Genomic DNA, 19,560 nt, shown 5'->3' on the forward strand with positions numbered 1-19,560 from the left:
AGAATACACATTTTGTGATTGGAGATGAGAAACAACAGCGTCCTTTGTCTAAAAATCTGCATTTATAAAGTACATTTAACATACATTTTTTTCAGCAGAGGAATGAACAAGTTCACATATAAACAATAATTACATAAATTTGAAAAATAACAATACATTTGAATGGACATGGAAAAAAAAAGTGGAAGGTCAGTTATAGTTGAACTCCATTCACACTCTGCAGGGGGAACTCCTTTGGGTGAATTTATTGGGCTCACAATAATCCTGACATCCAAAATGGAGTTCATATAGAAGAATTTATAGAGAGACAATTGCGTTTCTTATTAAAAATATTTGTAAAAAAAAAAACAAGAACGAAATCGTGTCACTTAATAGTCAGTGAAGGAGACGTAATCAAATGTGGACCACACAATATTTTTTTCATCTTGCAGTGATAAAGACAAAAAAAAAAAAAAAAACTCAAACTGCTCACTTCATTGTATAAAAAAAGTGCATTTTGTAAAACTTATTTGTTTGCATTTGAAACAACCCATCAAACAGCCGTCTAAAATTTTAGCATGAAAAATATCAAACAGGTTCAAATGAGAGCATTCCCTCATGACACAGTGCAGGTGGAGGAGCGGGCCGGTTGTTCCAGGATTGATTCACGTCGCAGGTCATTGGGTAAGGTGCCGGCAGGTCCCCACAAGGTCAGCTCTCCATAGATTCCCATCTCAATCATCTCTTCCTGCCACGGGACGCACACGTTCCCAGATGCAAACTCGTCAAAGAAATTTGCGTCTTTGTCTTCCAGTTGGACACCTTTCACAGTCGAAAACGCTCCGACGTCATCGATGTTCTTGGCGTAAACGGTCTTGGAGTCTGGCACAAAAGGGGGCGGAAGAATCCCTGAGGAGAATTTAAGGGAACAATGAGGAAATCTGAAATGACGTTTGAATAAGCAACATGTTCGGCTTGAACTTGCGTCCTTACGCACCAGCATTGAGCTTTCTCCAGTTCATGTTACCAAAGAAAGGATGCGCCCTGATTTCGTCACACGAGCCGTTCTTGAAGCCGAGCCTCTTGTCCACCTCTTTGAGCAGGAGACCCTCGCAGACGGACCTGGCCTGCTTACTGAACTCCACCGGGTAGATCACGGGGTCATTCAAAATACGCTGCTTCACGACCTTGTTTTCTACCTGGCAGGGGCACGTTTTACAAGTTTACATGAACTCGTTCACTGCCTGCCATTTTCAAAGCTGTTTTACATAATGCCAGCTGTTTGATCATTTTCACATTTCTTAAGAGACCCACTGGATGCTCTCTTCCCTAGTTTGTCCCTAGCTTTTTATTTTCTTTCGTGATCAGTAGTAGCTCAGGGGTCGGTTTCTCTGAAAACAGCCTTCTCTGACCAAAAAGTGGAGAAAACAAGCTTTTTGTGAAAACAAATATTTCAAGCTGTATGGTGATTTTGACACTCATATTTTTTGCTTTTTGCTGAAACTGACATTAAATCGTCATGCATTGCAACCCCTTCCTTTTCAATATTTCGAGAACAATAACACATTTAGAATGGAAATAAAACCTGAATTTCCAAATAAAGGGCAGCATGAATAAGTTCTTAGCATATTTGCCTCACACTCAAGGGATCCAGAGTGAGGGTCAATGAACATAAATATTCTGTACAGCCCCAGATATAGACAATAATCTCTATGGCTCTCTTTTCCAAAGCAAGGTTTTAAGAATGTGTTCACCTTTTCTCCTCTGCTCCGAAAAGGCCCATTTGCAGCCAAAAACTCAAATAGAGTGACACCAAGAGCAAAGTAATCCACAGAGTAGTCATATTCTTCTCCTCTGAGCAGCTCTGGAGCCATGAATCCTGCAAGTGGACGGACATTGATGCCATACAATTAAGACAGAAAGCTCTGAGAGAGAATGCTTGTTGGATTTGCTCAACTGTACCTGGAGTGCCAGCATAACCTTTAATTTTGAACTGATCGTCGGCCAGTTCAACAGCCAAACCCAGGTCTGAGATACGGACATTACCTACAAGAACAAACATGTGTTTAGGTGCCGTGTCCATCACAGATGTTCGTAGTGACCAGATAAATTATTCAAAGTCATTCAAAGTGCAGTTATATGTTACAGTCTCTGACCTTGATTATCCAGCAGCACATTCTCTGGCTTAAGGTCCCTGTAGATGATCCTCTTCTGGTGGAGATGCTCCATGCCCTGAATGATCTGCGCAGCATAGTAGCAAGCCCGTGGCTCGTCAAAGCCTGGATTGTTCTCATCCACATTATATATGTGATATCTGATAGAGAAATGTGGGGAAAATGTTTCATCTTCGTATTTACTTTACAAACATGCAGAGAAAACAAAACCAGAACCCAGACCTTTACATCAAGGCAACACAACCTTCTAACCTTTAAGAACAACCCCAGCTGCACACAAAGTGCTGCACATAAAATAAAAATCAGACATGTAAAAACAAAGACAGTTCAAACTAAAAATGAATAACATAAAAACAGCTCACATAATTAAACACTAAAAAAAAAAAGTCTCAGATCGAGTCGAAAGCCAAATAATAAAAATGTGTTTTAAAGATGTACGGAAAGGGGGATTGCCTAACGTTTAGCAGGAGGTCATGCCAATGGGAGTGACCGACAACGGAAAAAGCTGGGATTTAAAAAAAAATAAAATCATAAAATTCACTTTAAAATGTACAGCGAGCCATTGAAAGGCCAGAATATGAGATATGTGTTCCATCCCACGAGTTGTAGTGAGGAAGTGAGCAGCAGTATTTTGGACCAACTGGAGATGCTTAAAGGAGGACTGACTGACTTCCAAACTAAGTGCATTACAGTAATCCAGATGTAACGATGGCATGGATTACTGTTTGTGCTGTTGTGAAAGGAGAGGCTTTACTTTAGCCATCTGCCCAAGAATGAAAAAAAAAATAAAAAATAAAGCTGAATTTTTACAGCAGCACCAATTTAAAACCCAAATTTGAGACTGTTAGCTTTAGACAAGACACCAGGGCCAGTGGGCCCAAACACCATAACCTATGTTTCTTTTTATTGAAGATAAAGACGTGCTATCCAGGCTTTGATTTCCACCAGACAGGACAAAATGGCCTTAAAGAGTAAGTGTGCTTTTTGTTCAGCAGGAGATCTGACTTTCATCCACAGAGCAGTGAATGGAAGATTGAACCCTTTGACAGCAAATACAATGAAAACAACAGGGGCCCCAAAATTGAACCCTGTAGAACACCATAGAACAGTGGGAAACCTGACTGAAATATAGAATGTAACTGTGTCAAAACATGGCGCACAGTCACCAAGATGAACATTTGAAGTCCTTTAGGGCATTCCCTGAATTTTTCAATTATTGTATTGTAAAGTATATCACAATGAGGACAGGCTCACCTCAGGTCTCCTCCATTCATGATGGTCATAACTAGACACAGCTCTGTTTTGGACTGGAAGGCGTAGGCCAAGGACACAATGAACCTGCTGTGAACCCGCGCCAGGATCCTCTTCTCCACCATGGCACCCTGCAGGGTTCAAGAATCAACATTCAGGAGGCACGTTTTCACATCCATTTTTGACTTCTTATCTTGTTCCGGGTCTTCTGAGGGTTACGGCCGATTGCAGATGACTGGAGGTGGAACGCACAAAACCTGGATTGGTTACCAGTCACTCGCAATTAAGACACACAGACAGATAACCATCCACACCAATGTAAATCATTTTTTACCTCATAGCCCTTTCTCTTTTTCAATCTCTTCTTGTTGAGCTTTTTACAGGCGTACAATTTCCCTGTGGCTTTCATCTGACAAGCGGACACCTCCCCAAAACCCCCTTTGCCCAGCACACGGAAATCCAGAAACCAGTCTTCGCCGACTGTCTGAACCTCGAGCCACTTCCACTGCAGAAACCTCTTGAGATACATACTCTCCAAGAAGAACGTGTATGGTACTTCCTTGAGAAAGTCCATCACATTATCCAATGTCTCCCTGAAAAGGTCATCCCCAGCTTCCTGGTATTTGTCTTTGACCTTTGTAATTTCATTTTCTGGAAGAAAGGGGCAGAAATACTTGACACCAGGCTCCATGTACCGTAACAAAATCTTGTTTGCTTTTTTCGCTCTTTCCTCATCCTCGGCCATCTTGTACTCCTCAATGTCCTTCCACAGGCGGCAAGGACCCCTGTACTCATTGTGCGAGTCGAGAAACTCCTGAAAAAGACGTTTGCCGATGGGCTGCTCTACGCAGATGCTCTGGAATCGCAAATCTAAAGTCTCCCGGAGGCCCTCACACACAGTGATGTGGGGCAGCTTGAGGCGGGAGTGGTATTTCTTGTCTCGGTTGGTTGCAGGGTTGGCGGTGCCGTCAAAACTCCCGCGGGCTGAGATGTAGGCCGAGTTGGCCACCACTGTGGTCAGGCCGCCAATATCCATGTTGACGACGGCAGAGGGGTAGGAAAGAGGTTGTGTTGGCAAAGGAGAGCCAAGGAATTAAGAAAGATGAACAAGGTCAGGGGTTGGGGGCGTCCACGATGGAACAAACAACGTCGTGTAGTTCCAACGCCGAGGCTGGTCCAATCGTGGAGTCCTTCCTCTCACACATTTGTTTCTGACTGACTCATCATTTTCCCAAAGAGCTTTAGCCACTGCGGTTTTATCCTTCACTAACCTGCGATGTGCGAAGGGCAGGATGGGACACTGGACATAATAAGGAAGGACAAGAGTACATTTACATGACATTACATTTTTATTAATGGTAGCAATATAAAGGTTCCAATTAATCAACCTGAAAGTGAATTTGTCACATTTCAGTGACGAGAAATTCCACTACGTACAAAGCGTACGTAATCATGTATTGATGTACAGCCAAAAAAGACATTTCAACAGCATATTGACAAACGTTTTAGTTTAATTTGTCCCTACTCATCCACTCACACTGATTGGGACGATTTATAAGGTACATCTGCACATCTTGCTATAAGACGCTAAAAAGAAATGTGAGAGCAGCAATTTTACTACCGGTGCCTATTCCCGTCTTCTAAAGCTTAAGTGTACCATGTGAAATTGCATACTATTACATTGCGCTCCTCAATATTTATTTTCAGCTGACTTTAATGCAACTGGGTCTGTAATATGTATTCATTGCAAAAGCAGTCACACGTCCATGTTCTATTTAAGGACACCGATGCTAATAGGATGATGGTGCTTCTAAATAAATCTGCTGAGAGAAGAGTTTGGCGGTTATCAGCTTATACAGACACACACAAGCACACGCAAGCGCGCACAAACACACAGTCTCATTTAGTGATCGTAAGATCGACTTCATTATTGACTTGGAAAATTGCTGTTCACAGACGCTTTCCGTACAATCTAGCCGTGCTTGAGCTATTATGAAAAGAAATGGCGGGAGGTGAAAAAAATTCAATGTCTAGACGTGCAGAGCTGATAACCGGAAATATTTTCATCTGTAATTGCAGCAAAAGGTAGCTCTATAAAGCACGACCGCAGAGGGGTTGATCACGAATGCACACCTCATGTTCAGATTTGTATCAAATTAGACTTTACAAAACAAAGCACCCTTTGTGACAAAATCCAAGAGGTTGCTGAGATCCGCCCGAAGTTCCGAAAGGCTCGGGATGTTGTGGGGCTGTCACGGTTGACACACCTCGACAACATCAGGCGAGTGCTTCTGGATTAGCAGACCAGTGTGGTGGTCCCAGGACACGTTGTAGAGTTTGTCTCCTGGCTGGTGTAGGAACACCTGGGGATCCCTCCAGAAGACTTGGAAGACGTGAGAGGTGACAGAGAAGTCTGAGCTTAACTGCTGAAGCTGCTACCTCTGCGACCCGGATAAGCGGTAGATAATGGATGGATGAATCAAATAGTCAATGTTGTTTTTAAGTTTAATAAATAAACAAAACAAAACAATTGGAAGTTCCATTGGAAGATATATACAGTATAGAAACAGAAAGTAAATTTAATTACATAAGTACATAATGTACATTCATTTATAAAGCATAAATAAAGCCAAAGAAGAGCTTATGAGCAGCATGTAGAGCAGCAAGTTGAGTAGGCACATTCATTTGGAATGCAATGGTAACTTGTAAAATACGATCATTTTTTTTTTATATATACAATAAAAAATTGCAAAATATACTTAAATATGAAAACCATTTGGAATGAGATGCAATCCCACATAAAGTGGTTAAGAATGTTATCGATATGCTGTATAAGAAAATGGAGCAAGTTCAGCACTGTTGCCGCTTTCCATAGGAATGGATGACCGGTAAAGATGCACAACAGAGCACTTAATGAACTTAACAAAAACCTATGATGCCAACTTATCTTAAAAAAAAACTATGATATGCAAAACAACAAGAATGGGTGTTGGAGCACACTATAGAGGAAGCCACTACTGTTACAAAAAAAACAAACATTGAAGATTGGACAGACCAAGTGCGAATGACAAAAAAAAGGCTCCACAAATCACAAGAAGACAAAATGGCTGAATTGAAAATATTGTGAAAAGGATTGGTCCAAAATGTCTGCTGACCATTGTGCAGGTCGGACTCACAACTGAAACAAATGTCCGTCACAGGAGACTCAACCAGTTTTCAAGGCAAAGGTTCACATACTTTACCACCCGGCCGTCATTGTCAGTAAAAGGATGGTGACATAACCATGTTTATGTGATGAGTTCAAGATATTATTGTGACTTAGATCAAGTTTAGATTGCAATTTGTGGCCAAAGTATGCAGAGTCGCAGGTAATTCCAAAGAGTTCAAATTCATGTTTTTGCAACTTTATATAGAAAACTAAAATGGGTACAGCAACAACCACAAATGTAGCACATACGGTTGTTTTCAAGAAATGTAAAAAATAAAATAAATACAATTAAAATTTTAAAAAAAGGAAGTTAGTTTTTGATAGTACCCAAATGTGTGTACAGCTACATTAACAGTATGACACTAATGAAAAATTGGGAACTTGATGGAAGAAAGTTGGCGTACATGACATCTTGAAGCAGCCCCCATGTGACAAGATGAGAGGACAACATTTTTACTTTACTTTCCTGCCAGAAAAATGCGCAGAAGCTGCTGGATTTCGCTCCTCCCTGTAACGCCTCTCGCAGAACTCGAGTCTGGTCATGTGACACCGGTAGTTCTCCGTGACACCCATTTGTGTGTAGTCACTCTCCACAGGATTGGTGCCAGCAGCAAGCTGAGGGTGCTGACACTGAGAACCAGCAGGTACACCTGAGTACAACATACATTGCAAACTACATGAAATGTTAACAAAAAGGCGAAATCAACCCAAAAACATTCAACTTCACTAGTCTAAACATGGCATTCTGATTCATATGGCGTTTGTAGAATATGAATAAAGCAGCAAAAGGAACCTGTTTTTAGCTATCTCGGGGACTGGCCATTTCATCACTTTCAGTAGACTGAAAATGACGTCAAAGTGGCTCAAGGCTCAGGTAATGTCCAATCACAGCACACGTTTACTGAAGTTGAGCCATGATTGGTTGTTACCTGAGCAACTGTGATGTCATTTTCCTCCGACAGAAGTGACAAAATATAGACCCCCGTGTTCCACTTCTCAATGGGTTGTGTCCATTTCCAGAACCAATATTCAAGTCACCACTGACCTCTCTGGAGATGATGCCGGCACGACGCGCACGGCTGCTGAGGACGAAGGAGAACTCGCTGACCTGTGCCAGACCAGCTGAGACGATCCAGCGAATGTGACGAGAGCTGGGTGGCAGGATCACATACAGCACCAGCACGGCCATCATAAACTGAGATTGGAAGATAAATAAAGATGGTGAAGGATTTAGGAACAGGTGGCAAAGAGAAAAAAAAACTACCGGAGAAGGTAAACTGTTATTACCTTCAAGATGACAAGCGTGAGTGTGAGTGCCACCAGAATGGTGAGTTCATACAGCACAAATGTGGGGAACACATGGAGACCTGCAGCATTAAAACAATGTCTACTACCATCGACATAGACGACGTCATCATCATGAAGTCACAAAATGATGAAGGGTATCTGACCAATTGACGCAAAGAAGATAATGGCGAGGAAATCTTGAATTGGCTCAAAGCATCCCTTGACCTCTGCCGTGACCATGTGACCCTGGGAGGACAGCAACATTCCGGCCAGGAAACAGCCTAATTCCATTGAAACATCCATAAACTCTGTAACCTTAACAAAAAGGCATAGAAACAATAAATTCAAACAGTGGCCACCTTATTACACAAGAACAATCTCAGTATCAGAGATTCAAATTCAAGCTGAATTGGTCTGCCCACCATGCATTAATTTATATTTTCATTTATCTTCCTATCTGGTATCAATGCATTCAATTCTTTGATACAATACCTAATATTTGTGATCAAATGTAAACAGCCTTCACAACAAATAATGTGCGTACCGTTAGCATGAAAAAAACAAAAGCTGCAATCCCCAGCACCAGGATCTCCTTGTTGCCTTTGCTCTCAGCGTGTAGTTTCTTGTAAAAGGGGCCAACCACAAACGATTTGAGCAACACACAGAGGAGCAACACGACAGCCAGGGACACCAGGACCTGCGCCAGCAGTTTCAGTACATGGAGGCTTTCGAACAGGAAGCTGCAGTGCACAGAAGAGAAATACTGGTTTTACAAAAAGAAAAACGCAAGACTGGGTCGAGGAAATACTTGATGAGGTGCAACCAACCTGTCCGCGTTTCCGCTTTGCGCCTGGATCATTGTGGGCATAACGGCAATGAATAGGCCGAGCTGAACGTCTTGCATCACTAATGTCCCAAGGAGTACGCTGCTGTAGTCAAGGTCACCTGGGTCACACGTACACACCTTTGTTATGTCAACCATTAACTTTTTAAGATGACTTAAACCTGCAAATATTTACAACATTTTAGGTCAGCTTGACACACTAACCTTCCTTCTCCCCTCTGCTCCCTCCTGCTAAGAAACGGGACACTAAAGGGGTGCTGGACAGGGACAGACACGTGGCTATGAAGACAGTCTGGATGGGTTGAATGTTCAGGACTTGTCCCCATAACAAACCGCTGACAACCATGAGCAGACACAGGTAGCAGGAACCCTGCACCGATGTCTTCCAAACCTACACACAAAAATGTACACATTTACTGCTGGATTATTATACATTAAATTGCTCAGCTTAAGTGAAGTTACCTTACGAAGGCGCTCGGGTGAGAACTCCAGTCCGACCACAAAGAGGGTAAAGAACACCCCGAGTTCTCCCAAAGTCTCCACTTGGACCATTGACTGTCACACATAAAAAAATAAAAAAAAATTACATTTGAATTCTCAATGAACATAACACAAAAGTTGGAGTGACAGACACACACCTTGATGCTGTTGAGACAAGATGGTCCAAGCAGGACGCCACAGATGATGTATCCAAACATGGGAGGAAGACCCACCAGGGTGCACATCCAGCCACAAGGCAGCGACAACATTACCACAGACACCAAATCCTACACACACAGATTGAAATATGAAGTATATATTTTCGGGAATAAATACATTTGTATTACTTAGACTACTGGAGGGACGGACCTTGATAAAATGATGGTCCGCTCTTGGCATTGTGGAGTCCCTGGGCTTGGTCAGCACATACTGGTTGTTTTGCGAGTCAATGAGCATGCTCAGGCCCAAGTCGTCTTCCACTTCCCTCTGACTTGATTTGTTTTTTCTTTTGCCTCCATTCTCTTCATCATCCTCCACTCTCAGCACCGCTTCAACATTCACGCCTTGCATCTTATAGAGCAAAGCATAGAGTGTGGGGGGGGGGGGACATCACAGCCCATCCAAGTGTATTACCTCGATACTGAATTTGATTTGCATTGAAAAATAGAGTTTTGTCCATAGAAAGATAAATTATACGGTCTGATTTTTTATTTTGGTGGCTTTAGAGATTGTAGGTAAAATTTCCAAATAAGAATTTCACAGCAGATTTAATTGTTAACCTGCTTGTTGTTGTCAAAGGCATGTTCTTCAATCGCCTCTTCGAGTCGGTCTGCTGCCTTCCTGACATCCTCCAGGATCTCATCAACCATGGACAGAGTCTTATTCCGGGAAAGGACGCTTTTTACAGCCTCCTGCTGGTGCTTCTCGGCAGCCACCAGTTCAACATACTCCCGCTCCTCCTGGATGAGACAAGATGACACATAAATACCATTACAGAAAACAAACAACCGTGGTGTAAAACTATAACTTAAAAAAACTTCAGATTTAGGCCAGAATGACAGCAACAATGCAATACTACCCTTAGAAATCGAGACAAATGTCAGATTTCACACTTCATACTTGACAAATTCTCACTTGGAACTTTAAAAGCTATATTCGTACAGCAATGATGAGCTGAAATGCAAAAGCGGTCTCAAAAATCCACAATTTAAAAGGTAACAAGTAAACTCTGTTTTGGTTGAGCTGATGAGAGAGGTTTTGGTTTAAGAATATCATAGTCGTGGAAGTTGGCAGGGATGGAGAATGGCCCTGCAATGTATCGAATTAAAAGGCGCAAAAATAATGTCAAACAAAAATACACATTGAGCAGTGGCTCCACTGTTGAGGTCTTTGCCAGATGGACCATGGATTGTAACATTGTAATAATGCACCCATTTTTTGATATATGTCAACTTTTATCGATTGATAGAAAGCCCACATTGTTTAGGTATTTGCAGTTAATTAATGTTTAAGGCATACCAATTACTCCATTCAGACCACAAAGGTTAAGTGTTTTTCAAATGATATGACAATTCTTCAAATACAAGCATGTTGCTGTTACACATGACACAAGTGAGCCAGGAGTGATCCGCTCGCTTTCACTTCAACACACAATAAATACATTTCCGGGGTTTAAGCTTGCGATCGCTTGATAGTTCGAGACCCAACCGGCCGTATACGTATTGTGTTTTATGACAGTATTTACATTCCATATGTACCACTGGATGAAATAGAAAAGCGCAAAGCCTTCAATGAATGAGCGTGTTTGACAAACCGGATCAAAATGTGCACACACTGTCCTTTCGAAAAAGCAAATAGTGACAGGTAAGTTAGATGGCCGTAAACGTGGCTAAGTACACATCCAGATATTTATTTATCAAAATCAAGCCATTCCCTACGGGAAGGTTTTAGGGAGCGAAGGGTTTTCACCTTCTGTATGACAGCTGACGCGCTGTGCTGTTGGAGCGCTTTCTCTGCTTGCTATAAGTTCATGATGCGATAAATCACCTGAATGGCTGCTTCCCTGAGGGCCTCCAACCTCTGCTTGCTACTCTCCTTCATGTTGACCACGTCTCTGTAGTCTCCCTGCAGCACCCGCTGCAGACTCTGGACCGCCTGGAATACCATGTGCTCGCTCTCATTCAACTCCTTCTGGAAAACTTGTATTGTGTGCACCTGAAGGAAGTCGGGAGATGCGCACTTAGCTCAGAACAACAAAGACAAATAGTTGAGGCTATTTTCTCAAGAATTTTGAGGGCAAAAGTCATTTCAACAGCAGCACAAAAAGACAGTCTTGTACCTGAAAGTGACGCTCAGGTTCTGAAAGGGTTTGGTTTCTCTTAACAGCAGCCGCGGCTTCTTCCAGCTTATTTACGATCACTTTCTTTTGGCGGAGGAGGCTACCCAACCACACGCAGTTGGTGGTCAACCAGCTTTTGCTCCGTGCGGCCACAAGACTGCGATGCCTCTTGGCAGCATGTTGGGCCTCCTTGTCTGCCAAAGCCAGGCCAAGGCACACAAACAAACAAACGATCTGCATCCAAAGAGGCTATTCACTCCTTGCTAGAGTGACCTAAAAAATAGGCGAGACAAAAATAAGAGGAAGTTTCAAGAACATGTCTGTCATGTGTCACAATAGTCACGTTTTTGTTCTACAGTGAGACAAAAATCCTGCAATAAACAAACTATCAACGCTTGACCTTCCACCTGAAACTGTCCTTCAATCCAAAGTGAACACCAGTGTATCTTAACACACCTCGGACCTCAGAATTAAAATTCTTCATTGAACATCTCAAAATCCCCTCGCTGGAAATGAAAATGAGTTGATGAATTCAGACATCGTCAGAAGCAAAAGTAGGTGCAAGCAAGTTATCTTACATTTTTATCATTTGGACTTTGAACAAACTATTGAAAAGCAGAAGTTGTAAGCTACATAAGTGAGGGGGGGGGATTTTGAGTATGACGTAGGATACAGTCATTGTGTTTTGATAGAGAACAGTGAATATTTAGGTAAGGTGCGGTTGCAGCGGGTCAGGTTAAACAACAGCTGTTCATATAACTGATGATGGCTTTCTTTACGAGCACCACCCAGTTGCATTTGACATGGGTGAACATGGCGAGTGTTTGGATTCCACCACATAAGTTAAGTTTTACTAAAGTGGGTTGTACTGTCAAGATTGTCCAGTAATACTGCACCTGGGCTTTCACCAGTCGAGTATAATCAATTCAAATGAGCTTGAGGCTGCTTCACACCTTAGAGACCATTAGTAAAGCTGAGTGATGTTAACTATCCCAAGTGCAACACCGTCCTTCCCCCAGTGGCTGGAATGCTGCTGCTAGTACTGGAGGTCAATAGCACCACTGTTCACAGACCGGCAACTGTACTTACAGCACTTATTCATGTAAATATCTAACAATCCACAAAACTACCTGGTCCGATGAATCATTTTTAATTTTTGAGGATATGTATCGGTCACCATCATTTGTACTGCCTGCACTGTATGAAAATCTTATGGTACAGTATAACGTAACAAAATATACCAATGTTTAAAAACAGTCAATAGACTTGTTCAGCATGACTTTCTCATTGTGTAGCATTAATGCAAATAGTTAAGAGAAAAACCATTACAATGATTGTTTACAATCTTTAGAAAAGCTGAGAGAAGCAGATATCAAAAAGTTAATGATGACAAAAGAAAGTAACATGAATACGACTGCGGTGTGATGACAATTCTGAATTAATTACACCATTAACACCAAGACACGTAATGACATAAAGATTTACTGAAAATCATTTGTTCGGTACGTGCTTGACACAGAATGGTCCAGGAACGAAACCATGGACGAAGCGACGACTCTGCCCATCCAACAGAGTATGAGCAAAAAAGCATGCACTGAAATGAGAATAAATCGTTTCAGATCCTACCATCATGCAACGATGAACAAGAAAGGGTGACGGTGAAAACACATCCCATTTGACCAAAATCCAGTCTAAACACATGAATAAGGCAACAGCTACCTGCGAAATCGTATTTGCACTGCGTAGGCTCTCCAGTGCACGACTGCTGAATAAGCCGGGAACAATCAGCTTGTTGTATCGTTCCGATGGCTGCCCCCTCCTTGCCAGTCGTGCCAGTGCCACATTGCTCAATGCATGCAGCTTTTCCAGCGACTCACTTGGCCACCAACTTTAACGTTTACTTCCGTCCACCAGCCTCAAGGATAAACAGCAACAGTGCTGCTAGCAAAGAAAGTACAATCGCTCGCTCAGTCATCTGGGTAAGTACATATACTTATATATATATATATATATATATATATATATATATATATTACGTTTCGGTATCTTATACTTCTTTGATACGTGGTTATAAAGTTTTGCCCGTTCTCCTCTTCTCGGGAGCTGTCACACCAACTCGATCCAGCTGAGTCAACTCACATTAGTGTTACTCGTATGACGGAAAGGTGCTAATGCTAAAGCTAACAGAGCTTTGCTAACGCTGTTAGCCTCCATGAGTACAAACGAACTTTTTACAGAGTACGTCATTAATCCATCGCTTTAATGCGAAAATTGGAGCAAAGAAAATGGCCAAAACCACGTTGTTCTTGAATTCGGTTGTGTTCTTTAACTTTGAGCCATCTAATATTACTTCCGAAACAGTTTTCTGTTTCGGTATGTATGGGATTTGTAGTTTTGGGTTCCCTCCCCTGAGAAAGTCAAGTGCCCCAAACTGGTACAACCACATTCACGTGTATTTATCTTTTGCGTCGTGTATAACAACTTCAAATCGCAGTTTAAGAAACTAACTTAAACTGATTGGGGTAATCTCCCCCGCAAAACGAGTTTTACAACCAACGTTTGAGAGAAACTTTTATCAATAACTACAGCTGCGGAATCTCTCTTCAACCCCTCTCCAATCTTTTAAAAAGGTTAATACTCCAGGGAGATAAGTTTTATGCGAATACGTTAAGTTAATTCCAAACTAGACAGCAAGTAACACGGCCTTTGGACTACATGTCCCATGAATCCACTGCAAACACAGTCGAGCAGTTCTTTGGAGCATGCGCATCAAGACTAAATAGATATGTTGGCCAAAACAGCGGGTGATAAAATGGTAGGTACAATTCAAAACGCGATACCAGAACAAGTGTTTCAAAATACAAATGCTGCAAATGCCCGTTCTTCATAATGTGAGGTTGTGCGAAGCAGTTGAGCGAAATGTCTTTAGCCTTGTGCCGCATTGGAGGGAATATGATGGAAAGGGAAGGTCAGTGGTTGGTATATTTGGAACGTGCACGACAGCACTTGTGGCACGTACCTTTCCCTTTTTGGTAGCTGATGCCCCCTAAGCCGCTCCTCCGGGTCAGGAGACAACTCGAGGTTTCCCGTTTGATTATGTCACGGTTACAGCGAATGTGCTGTTCGATCCACGGGTGCCTCGGGTCGGCAGTTCTGCAAGACTTGCAGCGGATGACCTTCTAGGTTAATTTAGCACAGTGTGATGATTCTGCAAATCACCGGGACGTTGTGTTGACGTTTTGGGAACTCCTTCAACCTTTTATATGTGCAAACCTGCGTTGTATTAACATTTTATATTAAGCAAACGTTGCTTGTAATTAAAACACATTTATATCCATATGCCACATTTGATAGGTTTATGCTGCTGAAGTTTTTTCTATATACTGTATACAGTTCACGTCCATTGCTGACTTGATTGGGACGTGATATGATCTTAAAGTAGGTTTTGCAACTGCGTGTTGAACTCAATAGTGGTGCATTCATCTGGCTTTGTGGTTACTGTACGTTCCTTGGTGTGGATTTTTCTTACAGCACAAGTTAAAGTCATCACAGAGAGACAAGGTTCGGCAGTTCATGTCCTTCACACAGGCAGGGGAGAGAACTGCCGTGTACTGCCTGTCACAGAATGACTGGAAACTAGAAGTCGCAACGGACAATTACTTTCAGAATCCAGACCTTTACTATAAAGAGTCCATGAAAAATTCAGTAGATCGCAAGAAGCTGGAACAGCTCTATAACCGATATAAAGGTGAGCATTGGAATCAATGCAGTGACATTGTCGGGGGCGGTTCACAATGGTTTGACCACATTTCTGTCGAATCTTTGCAGATCCCCAGGATGAAAATAAGATTGGCATCGATGGAATCCAGCAGTTTTGCGATGACCTGACCCTGGATCCCGCAAGTATGAGCATATTGGTGGTAGCGTGGAAGTTCAGAGCAGCCACACAGTGCGAGTTTAGCAAAAAAGAGTTCTTGGATGGAATGGCGGACCTTGGGTGAGTAATAATGAAATGCGTATTAAAAATGTTTTTTCAGTTGCAACAGAAAAGATTAATCAACAATTGTTTGTTACCTTGTATAAGAGCATTACAAAAGTTAAGAATAATTATATTGCTAAAGTTTATTATTTGTCTTTAATCCCCACAGCTGTGACACTCCTGACAAACTGAAGGCCATCCTTCCCAGACTAGAGCAGGAGCTGAAAGACACCGGGAAGTTTAAAGACTTTTATCAATTTACCTTTAATTTTGCCAAGAATCCCGGGCAGAAAGGTTTAGGTAAGACCAAAAGCAAAATGTTTTTTTTTTTTCGTTTTTTTTTTAAGAGGGCATTTCAGACTTATATCCTCCATCATTCTTAATGTCTCAGAGTTAGAGATGGCTGTGGCATACTGGAATCTAGTTCTCACTGGTCGCTTCAAGTTTTTGGATCTTTGGAACAGATTCCTGCAGGTGAGTCGCGAAAGTTGTCATGTTTTTTTTTTTCATCTTTTTTTCTGCTTTGATGAAATGTTTGGTTTGGCATTCAGGAACATCACAAGCGTTCAATCCCCAAAGACACATGGAATCTCCTTCTGGACTTTGGCAATATGATTGCTGACGACATGTCAAACTACGATGAGGAGGGTAAGCTGATGTAGTTGGGCTATTTAACATGCACAATGGTCTGACGATATTATTTTCTTCAAAAGGGTGGTTCTCAGTGCGCGACTAATAAAACACAAAGATGTAACTTTTTTTTTTTTTTACCTCTCTCTCTCTTTCCTTAGGGGCTTGGCCTGTTCTCATAGATGACTTTGTGGAGTTTGCGCGACCACTTGTAATGGCTGGCAAGAGCGGCATGACATAATGTTTGATCCATACTTTGAATGAACTTTTCTCCCAGATTTGCTTTTTTTTCCCCTCTCTTGGTGAATGATAATTTTATAACACATAAGCCAAAAAGACATTCTCAGTAGTCTTGTCTGCAGAGTTGTCGAACACTGAGCCTGCATCAGATGCCTGGTTGTTCTTGGGTGAAGCTGCACCAAGATATTTTTCTGTCGACTTCAAGTGGACTTCAGAAATGATGCTTATCTGGTACTTGGCCTTTATGGACAAACATTCATCTTGCTGCTGCGGACTTGGCTCACTGACCTAAATCTTTTGCACAACAAGAGGGGAGGGGGGTGAGCAAAGCAAGAGAGAGCTTTTGGGGCAGCAGCAGGTGCCGTCTTCCTTTTGTCAGTGAATGCAACAGGACATTGACTCACGCATGTTTCTGTCGAATGAAGCGGTGCCATTGATGATCTCGCTGACAATCACAGTGAGAGCTGAGCAAAATGTACACTTGCTGTCAGTGTATGAGTGTTTTGGGTGGGGTTCATGTGGATGATTTTCATTTGCTTTTACAATTAGTAAGCTGGTGAGACACGTCTCGGTGCCGTATGAGTAAAATCCATATCTTGCTCTGCATTTTGTACTCAAACTTGACAGTTGGTCGGAGGAGTCTGCATTTTGAGTTCAATACCAGCAAATTTACAGTAACTGTAATACTGTACCTAATAATTAGTAGTTGTTCCTCAATCGCATACTCTTTAAGCCCAACTGACTTTTATTCTTCAATAAGTTCAGCAGTGTGCAAGTCGGCGCATTAACCGTTTTCTAATACCCTGGTGAATGATGACTTGCCAACTACAAATTGCACTGATTTACTCTGTTTTGCAAACTTTTGTCACACCAAGCTGCTACATTTACAACATACAATCCATCAGTATTTTTTATGTATTTTGTTTACACTTTCGAGGTTTTAGTTTGATACGAGAAGTATTTCAGAAAAAGGTCTCACTCTGACGTTTTTGCTGCCATCTAGGGGTGGCTGTGGACATTACAATGGTTCCACTCATCTGAAAACGCCTGTTGAAAAGGCGAATGTTACCCCTAATTTTTTTCCACCTGTCTTTTAGTTATTTTAAGTCCCTGCAATATTGCACTGCTCTCCTCACAAAGTTGTCCCCTTGTACGATCTTTAAACCTGCGTTGAATGTGAATGCTACAAAACAAGTTTTATCCACAGTGAGTGTGTTTCACAGCACCAGGTTGTTTGTGTACTTTAGTACACCATGTGTACTTTTGGCACGCCGTAGGCTTATGCACATACTTGTCTTTGTGATCATATGCAGATGATGTGAAACCTTATGTAACTGATTGCGGGTGACCTCACTGCATGACATTGTGTCTCGAGAACAGGAAAATGTCACATCCTAAAGGTACGTTTTGGTACGTGTCATCTGTTTCTGTTCAACCAAACAACTTTACATGGTTTGGAAGGAAATTGTTACGTCCCAAGGGTGTAATTGTTTTACAAAAGAATGTCAATAAAGCATGTGCGTGTGTGTGTGAACTGGATTAAGAATTATTTAGTGGTGGTCCATGCAACAATGATGGGATTGAAATGAACATGTGAGCAATTGTGTCACAATGAAACAATTGGTTTCTTTTGTTACAGTAGCTTCTGAATTTGGATGTGTAATATAGTTTGTTGTTTATTATCCAGTGTGGTTTATGAGTGGAAAACTGGGAATTTTAAAGTACTACTCATGACATAAGATGACGCTGTTCTACTTGCTGTACTAAGCACAATTTTTTTACCATTTTTTAATTATTAATTATATTAATTTAATGATGCCCAGGGAAAAAAAACAAATCCAAAAATAAAAAAACTTTCTAGATGTTTTTAAACATTAAAGAGCAACTACTTAGTTTGGGATTGCAAAATGCTTTTCAACATATTACACTAACAACAGCCATCCATTTTCTCTTTTCCTTGCACCACTTTGAATTGTGGTTGGAGTCTATCCCATTTGATTTCGGACAATGTACACCCTGGGCTAGTCTTGAAATCGCAATGCACCAAAATTGAAACCAAACTCAGATCCATACTTGTGACAATTTAGCATCTTTAATTAACCAACAAAGCACATTTTCGCGAAACAAAGTGCAGTTTTTAAATGATGATTTCATCCATAAAGGGAAACAAAGATTCAAAGCTAGCGGGCCCTCCATGAAAGACTACTTGTCCGTGAAACCCATCGGGTGGTTTTGCCACCCTTAGCAGCTACAATTGAATTCAAGAATGTTCTGTTCCTGGCAATGACCACGCTACCATTGAGCCCTGCTGTCGCCTTCATTATTATTTTACGTTGTGTACAGCGCTGTGTCACAGCTGCGACTGTAGCAAAAGTGTTATACCAATAAAGCTGTGTTGCGTTACCAATTACTGTGCTATCCATTGTTACGTGCTAAAAGGAACTTAAAGAGCTCAATGTTACCGTCAGAGCCATTATTTCATTTATACGTTCGAGTGAGTGATGATGATGATTTACATTTCTGATTGAAATACCTGGTTTGTCTGATTTCGGCTGAATGTGTCCAATAACAGTCATTTAAAGTGCGTTCTCAGTAGTTATGGGAAAATGAAGCTTCAAATTTGCTTCATGAACCAGCTGCTGTATTTTTTAGTCCCGTAGATGGCAGCGATGGTTAAAGGGTTTAAAAAATGGCAATTCATTGTGCTTTCAGCCTAATGTTGAACAGAGAGTGCCATCTAGAGGAGTCCAAATATACTACAACTTGTTCATGAAGCCGATTTGAAGCTTCATTTAGCCATCACTAGTTCTCAGTGAATGTTGTTTTAGAACTCGTTATTCTTTCACAGACCGCAACAGTGGGCAAATATTTATCATATCATAGTCTCTGCGATATCATTTGATCACATTTTCCAAAACTTTACTGTACTATCATATGCACACAAAAAAGAGGGATTATCATAGAGTTCCATTTATGATCACCAGGAAGAATTTGTCTCCAACTTTCTAAGCATTTCAACATTTTGTATTTGTTTTTAGTTTTGCAATTTCATTCAGATTTATAATTTAACAGACAATTGTGCAAAATGAGAAGCACTGCCACACTGTGTGTATTTGTGTGTGAGAGTTGATATCTGCTCAGTAACAGTTG

The 19,560-nt window shown here is 41.4% G+C and overlaps 3 protein-coding genes across 8 annotated transcripts; 1 reads left to right on the top strand and 2 right to left on the bottom strand.

Annotated features, from left to right (window-relative positions):
• Positions 1-43: 43 nt before the first annotated feature.
• Positions 44-4,611, bottom strand: grk1a (G protein-coupled receptor kinase 1 a). The gene is made up of 7 exons (XM_088295378.1): positions 3,739-4,611; positions 3,408-3,535; positions 2,136-2,293; positions 1,942-2,025; positions 1,734-1,858; positions 977-1,178; positions 44-888 (listed from the first exon to the last, which is right to left on the bottom strand). The coding sequence occupies exons 1-7, from the start codon at positions 4,438-4,440 to the stop codon at positions 596-598; spliced, it is 1,692 nt and encodes a 563-aa protein (XP_088151504.1). The 5' UTR covers positions 4,441-4,611; the 3' UTR covers positions 44-595.
• Positions 4,612-5,890: 1,279 nt separating this feature from the next.
• Positions 5,891-13,921, bottom strand: slc9d1 (solute carrier family 9 member D1). Of its 5 annotated transcripts, none has more exons than XM_088296113.1 (15): positions 13,598-13,921; positions 13,281-13,499; positions 11,562-11,834; positions 11,270-11,437; positions 10,003-10,182; positions 9,593-9,793; positions 9,382-9,510; positions 9,206-9,298; positions 8,948-9,134; positions 8,727-8,844; positions 8,444-8,639; positions 8,064-8,214; positions 7,900-7,979; positions 7,658-7,807; positions 5,891-7,262 (listed from the first exon to the last, which is right to left on the bottom strand). In XM_088296113.1, exons 3-15 carry the CDS (start codon positions 11,799-11,801, stop codon positions 7,152-7,154), a joined length of 2,004 nt encoding a protein of 667 aa, XP_088152239.1. In that variant the 5' UTR covers positions 11,802-11,834; positions 13,281-13,499; positions 13,598-13,921; the 3' UTR covers positions 5,891-7,151. The 5 variants fall into 5 exon arrangements, with proteins under 5 accessions (XP_088152239.1, XP_088152241.1, XP_088152242.1 ...); XM_088296115.1 differs by having other exon boundaries at positions 13,188-13,499; XM_088296116.1 differs by having other exon boundaries at positions 13,281-13,502.
• Positions 13,277-17,944, top strand: dcun1d2b (DCN1, defective in cullin neddylation 1, domain containing 2b). Of its 2 annotated transcripts, none has more exons than XM_088296119.1 (7): positions 13,277-13,540; positions 15,093-15,309; positions 15,390-15,558; positions 15,710-15,840; positions 15,932-16,014; positions 16,092-16,188; positions 16,332-17,944. In XM_088296119.1, exons 1-7 carry the CDS (start codon positions 13,367-13,369, stop codon positions 16,409-16,411), a joined length of 951 nt encoding a protein of 316 aa, XP_088152245.1. In that variant the 5' UTR covers positions 13,277-13,366; the 3' UTR covers positions 16,412-17,944. The 2 variants fall into 2 exon arrangements, with proteins under 2 accessions (XP_088152245.1, XP_088152246.1); XM_088296120.1 differs by lacking the exon at positions 13,277-13,540 and adding an exon at positions 13,783-14,376.
• Positions 17,945-19,560: the final 1,616 nt, after the last annotated feature.

The sequence above is a fragment of the Idiotropiscis lumnitzeri genome, chromosome 5, assembly GCF_059441095.1.
Source record: "Idiotropiscis lumnitzeri isolate Australia: NSW breed Sydney's pygmy pipehorse chromosome 5, RoL_Ilum_1.0, whole genome shotgun sequence".
In the NCBI taxonomy this organism is placed as follows: Eukaryota; Metazoa; Chordata; class Actinopteri; order Syngnathiformes; family Syngnathidae; genus Idiotropiscis; species Idiotropiscis lumnitzeri.

Bases quoted from the DNA above. Each gene is read 5' to 3' on its own strand.
- dcun1d2b (XM_088296119.1), top strand. From the start codon at position 13,367: ATGGCTGCCCCCTCCTTGCCAGTCGTGCCAGTGCCACATTGCTCAATG. The intron at 16,015-16,091 runs GTGAGTCGCGAA...TTTGGCATTCAG, and splicing joins TTTGGAACAGATTCCTGCAG to GAACATCACAAGCGTTCAAT. The intron at 16,189-16,331 runs GTAAGCTGATGT...CTCTTTCCTTAG, and splicing joins GTCAAACTACGATGAGGAGG to GGGCTTGGCCTGTTCTCATA.
- grk1a (XM_088295378.1), bottom strand. From the start codon at position 4,440: ATGGATATTGGCGGCCTGACCACAGTGGTGGCCAACTCGGCCTACATC. The intron at 2,294-3,407 runs GTGAGCCTGTCC...TTTCTCTATCAG, and splicing joins ATGAATGGAGGAGACCTGAG to ATATCACATATATAATGTGG. The intron at 1,859-1,941 runs GTACAGTTGAGC...GTCCACTTGCAG, and splicing joins AGGTTATGCTGGCACTCCAG to GATTCATGGCTCCAGAGCTG.
- slc9d1 (XM_088296118.1), bottom strand. From the start codon at position 11,801: ATGCAGATCGTTTGTTTGTTTGTGTGCCTTGGCCTGGCTTTGGCAGAC. The intron at 10,183-11,269 runs GTGATTTATCGC...TGTCTCATCCAG, and splicing joins TCAGGGAAGCAGCCATTCAG to GAGGAGCGGGAGTATGTTGA. The intron at 8,215-8,443 runs GTACGCACATTA...CTTTTTGTTAAG, and splicing joins TTGTTTTTTTCATGCTAACG to GTTACAGAGTTTATGGATGT.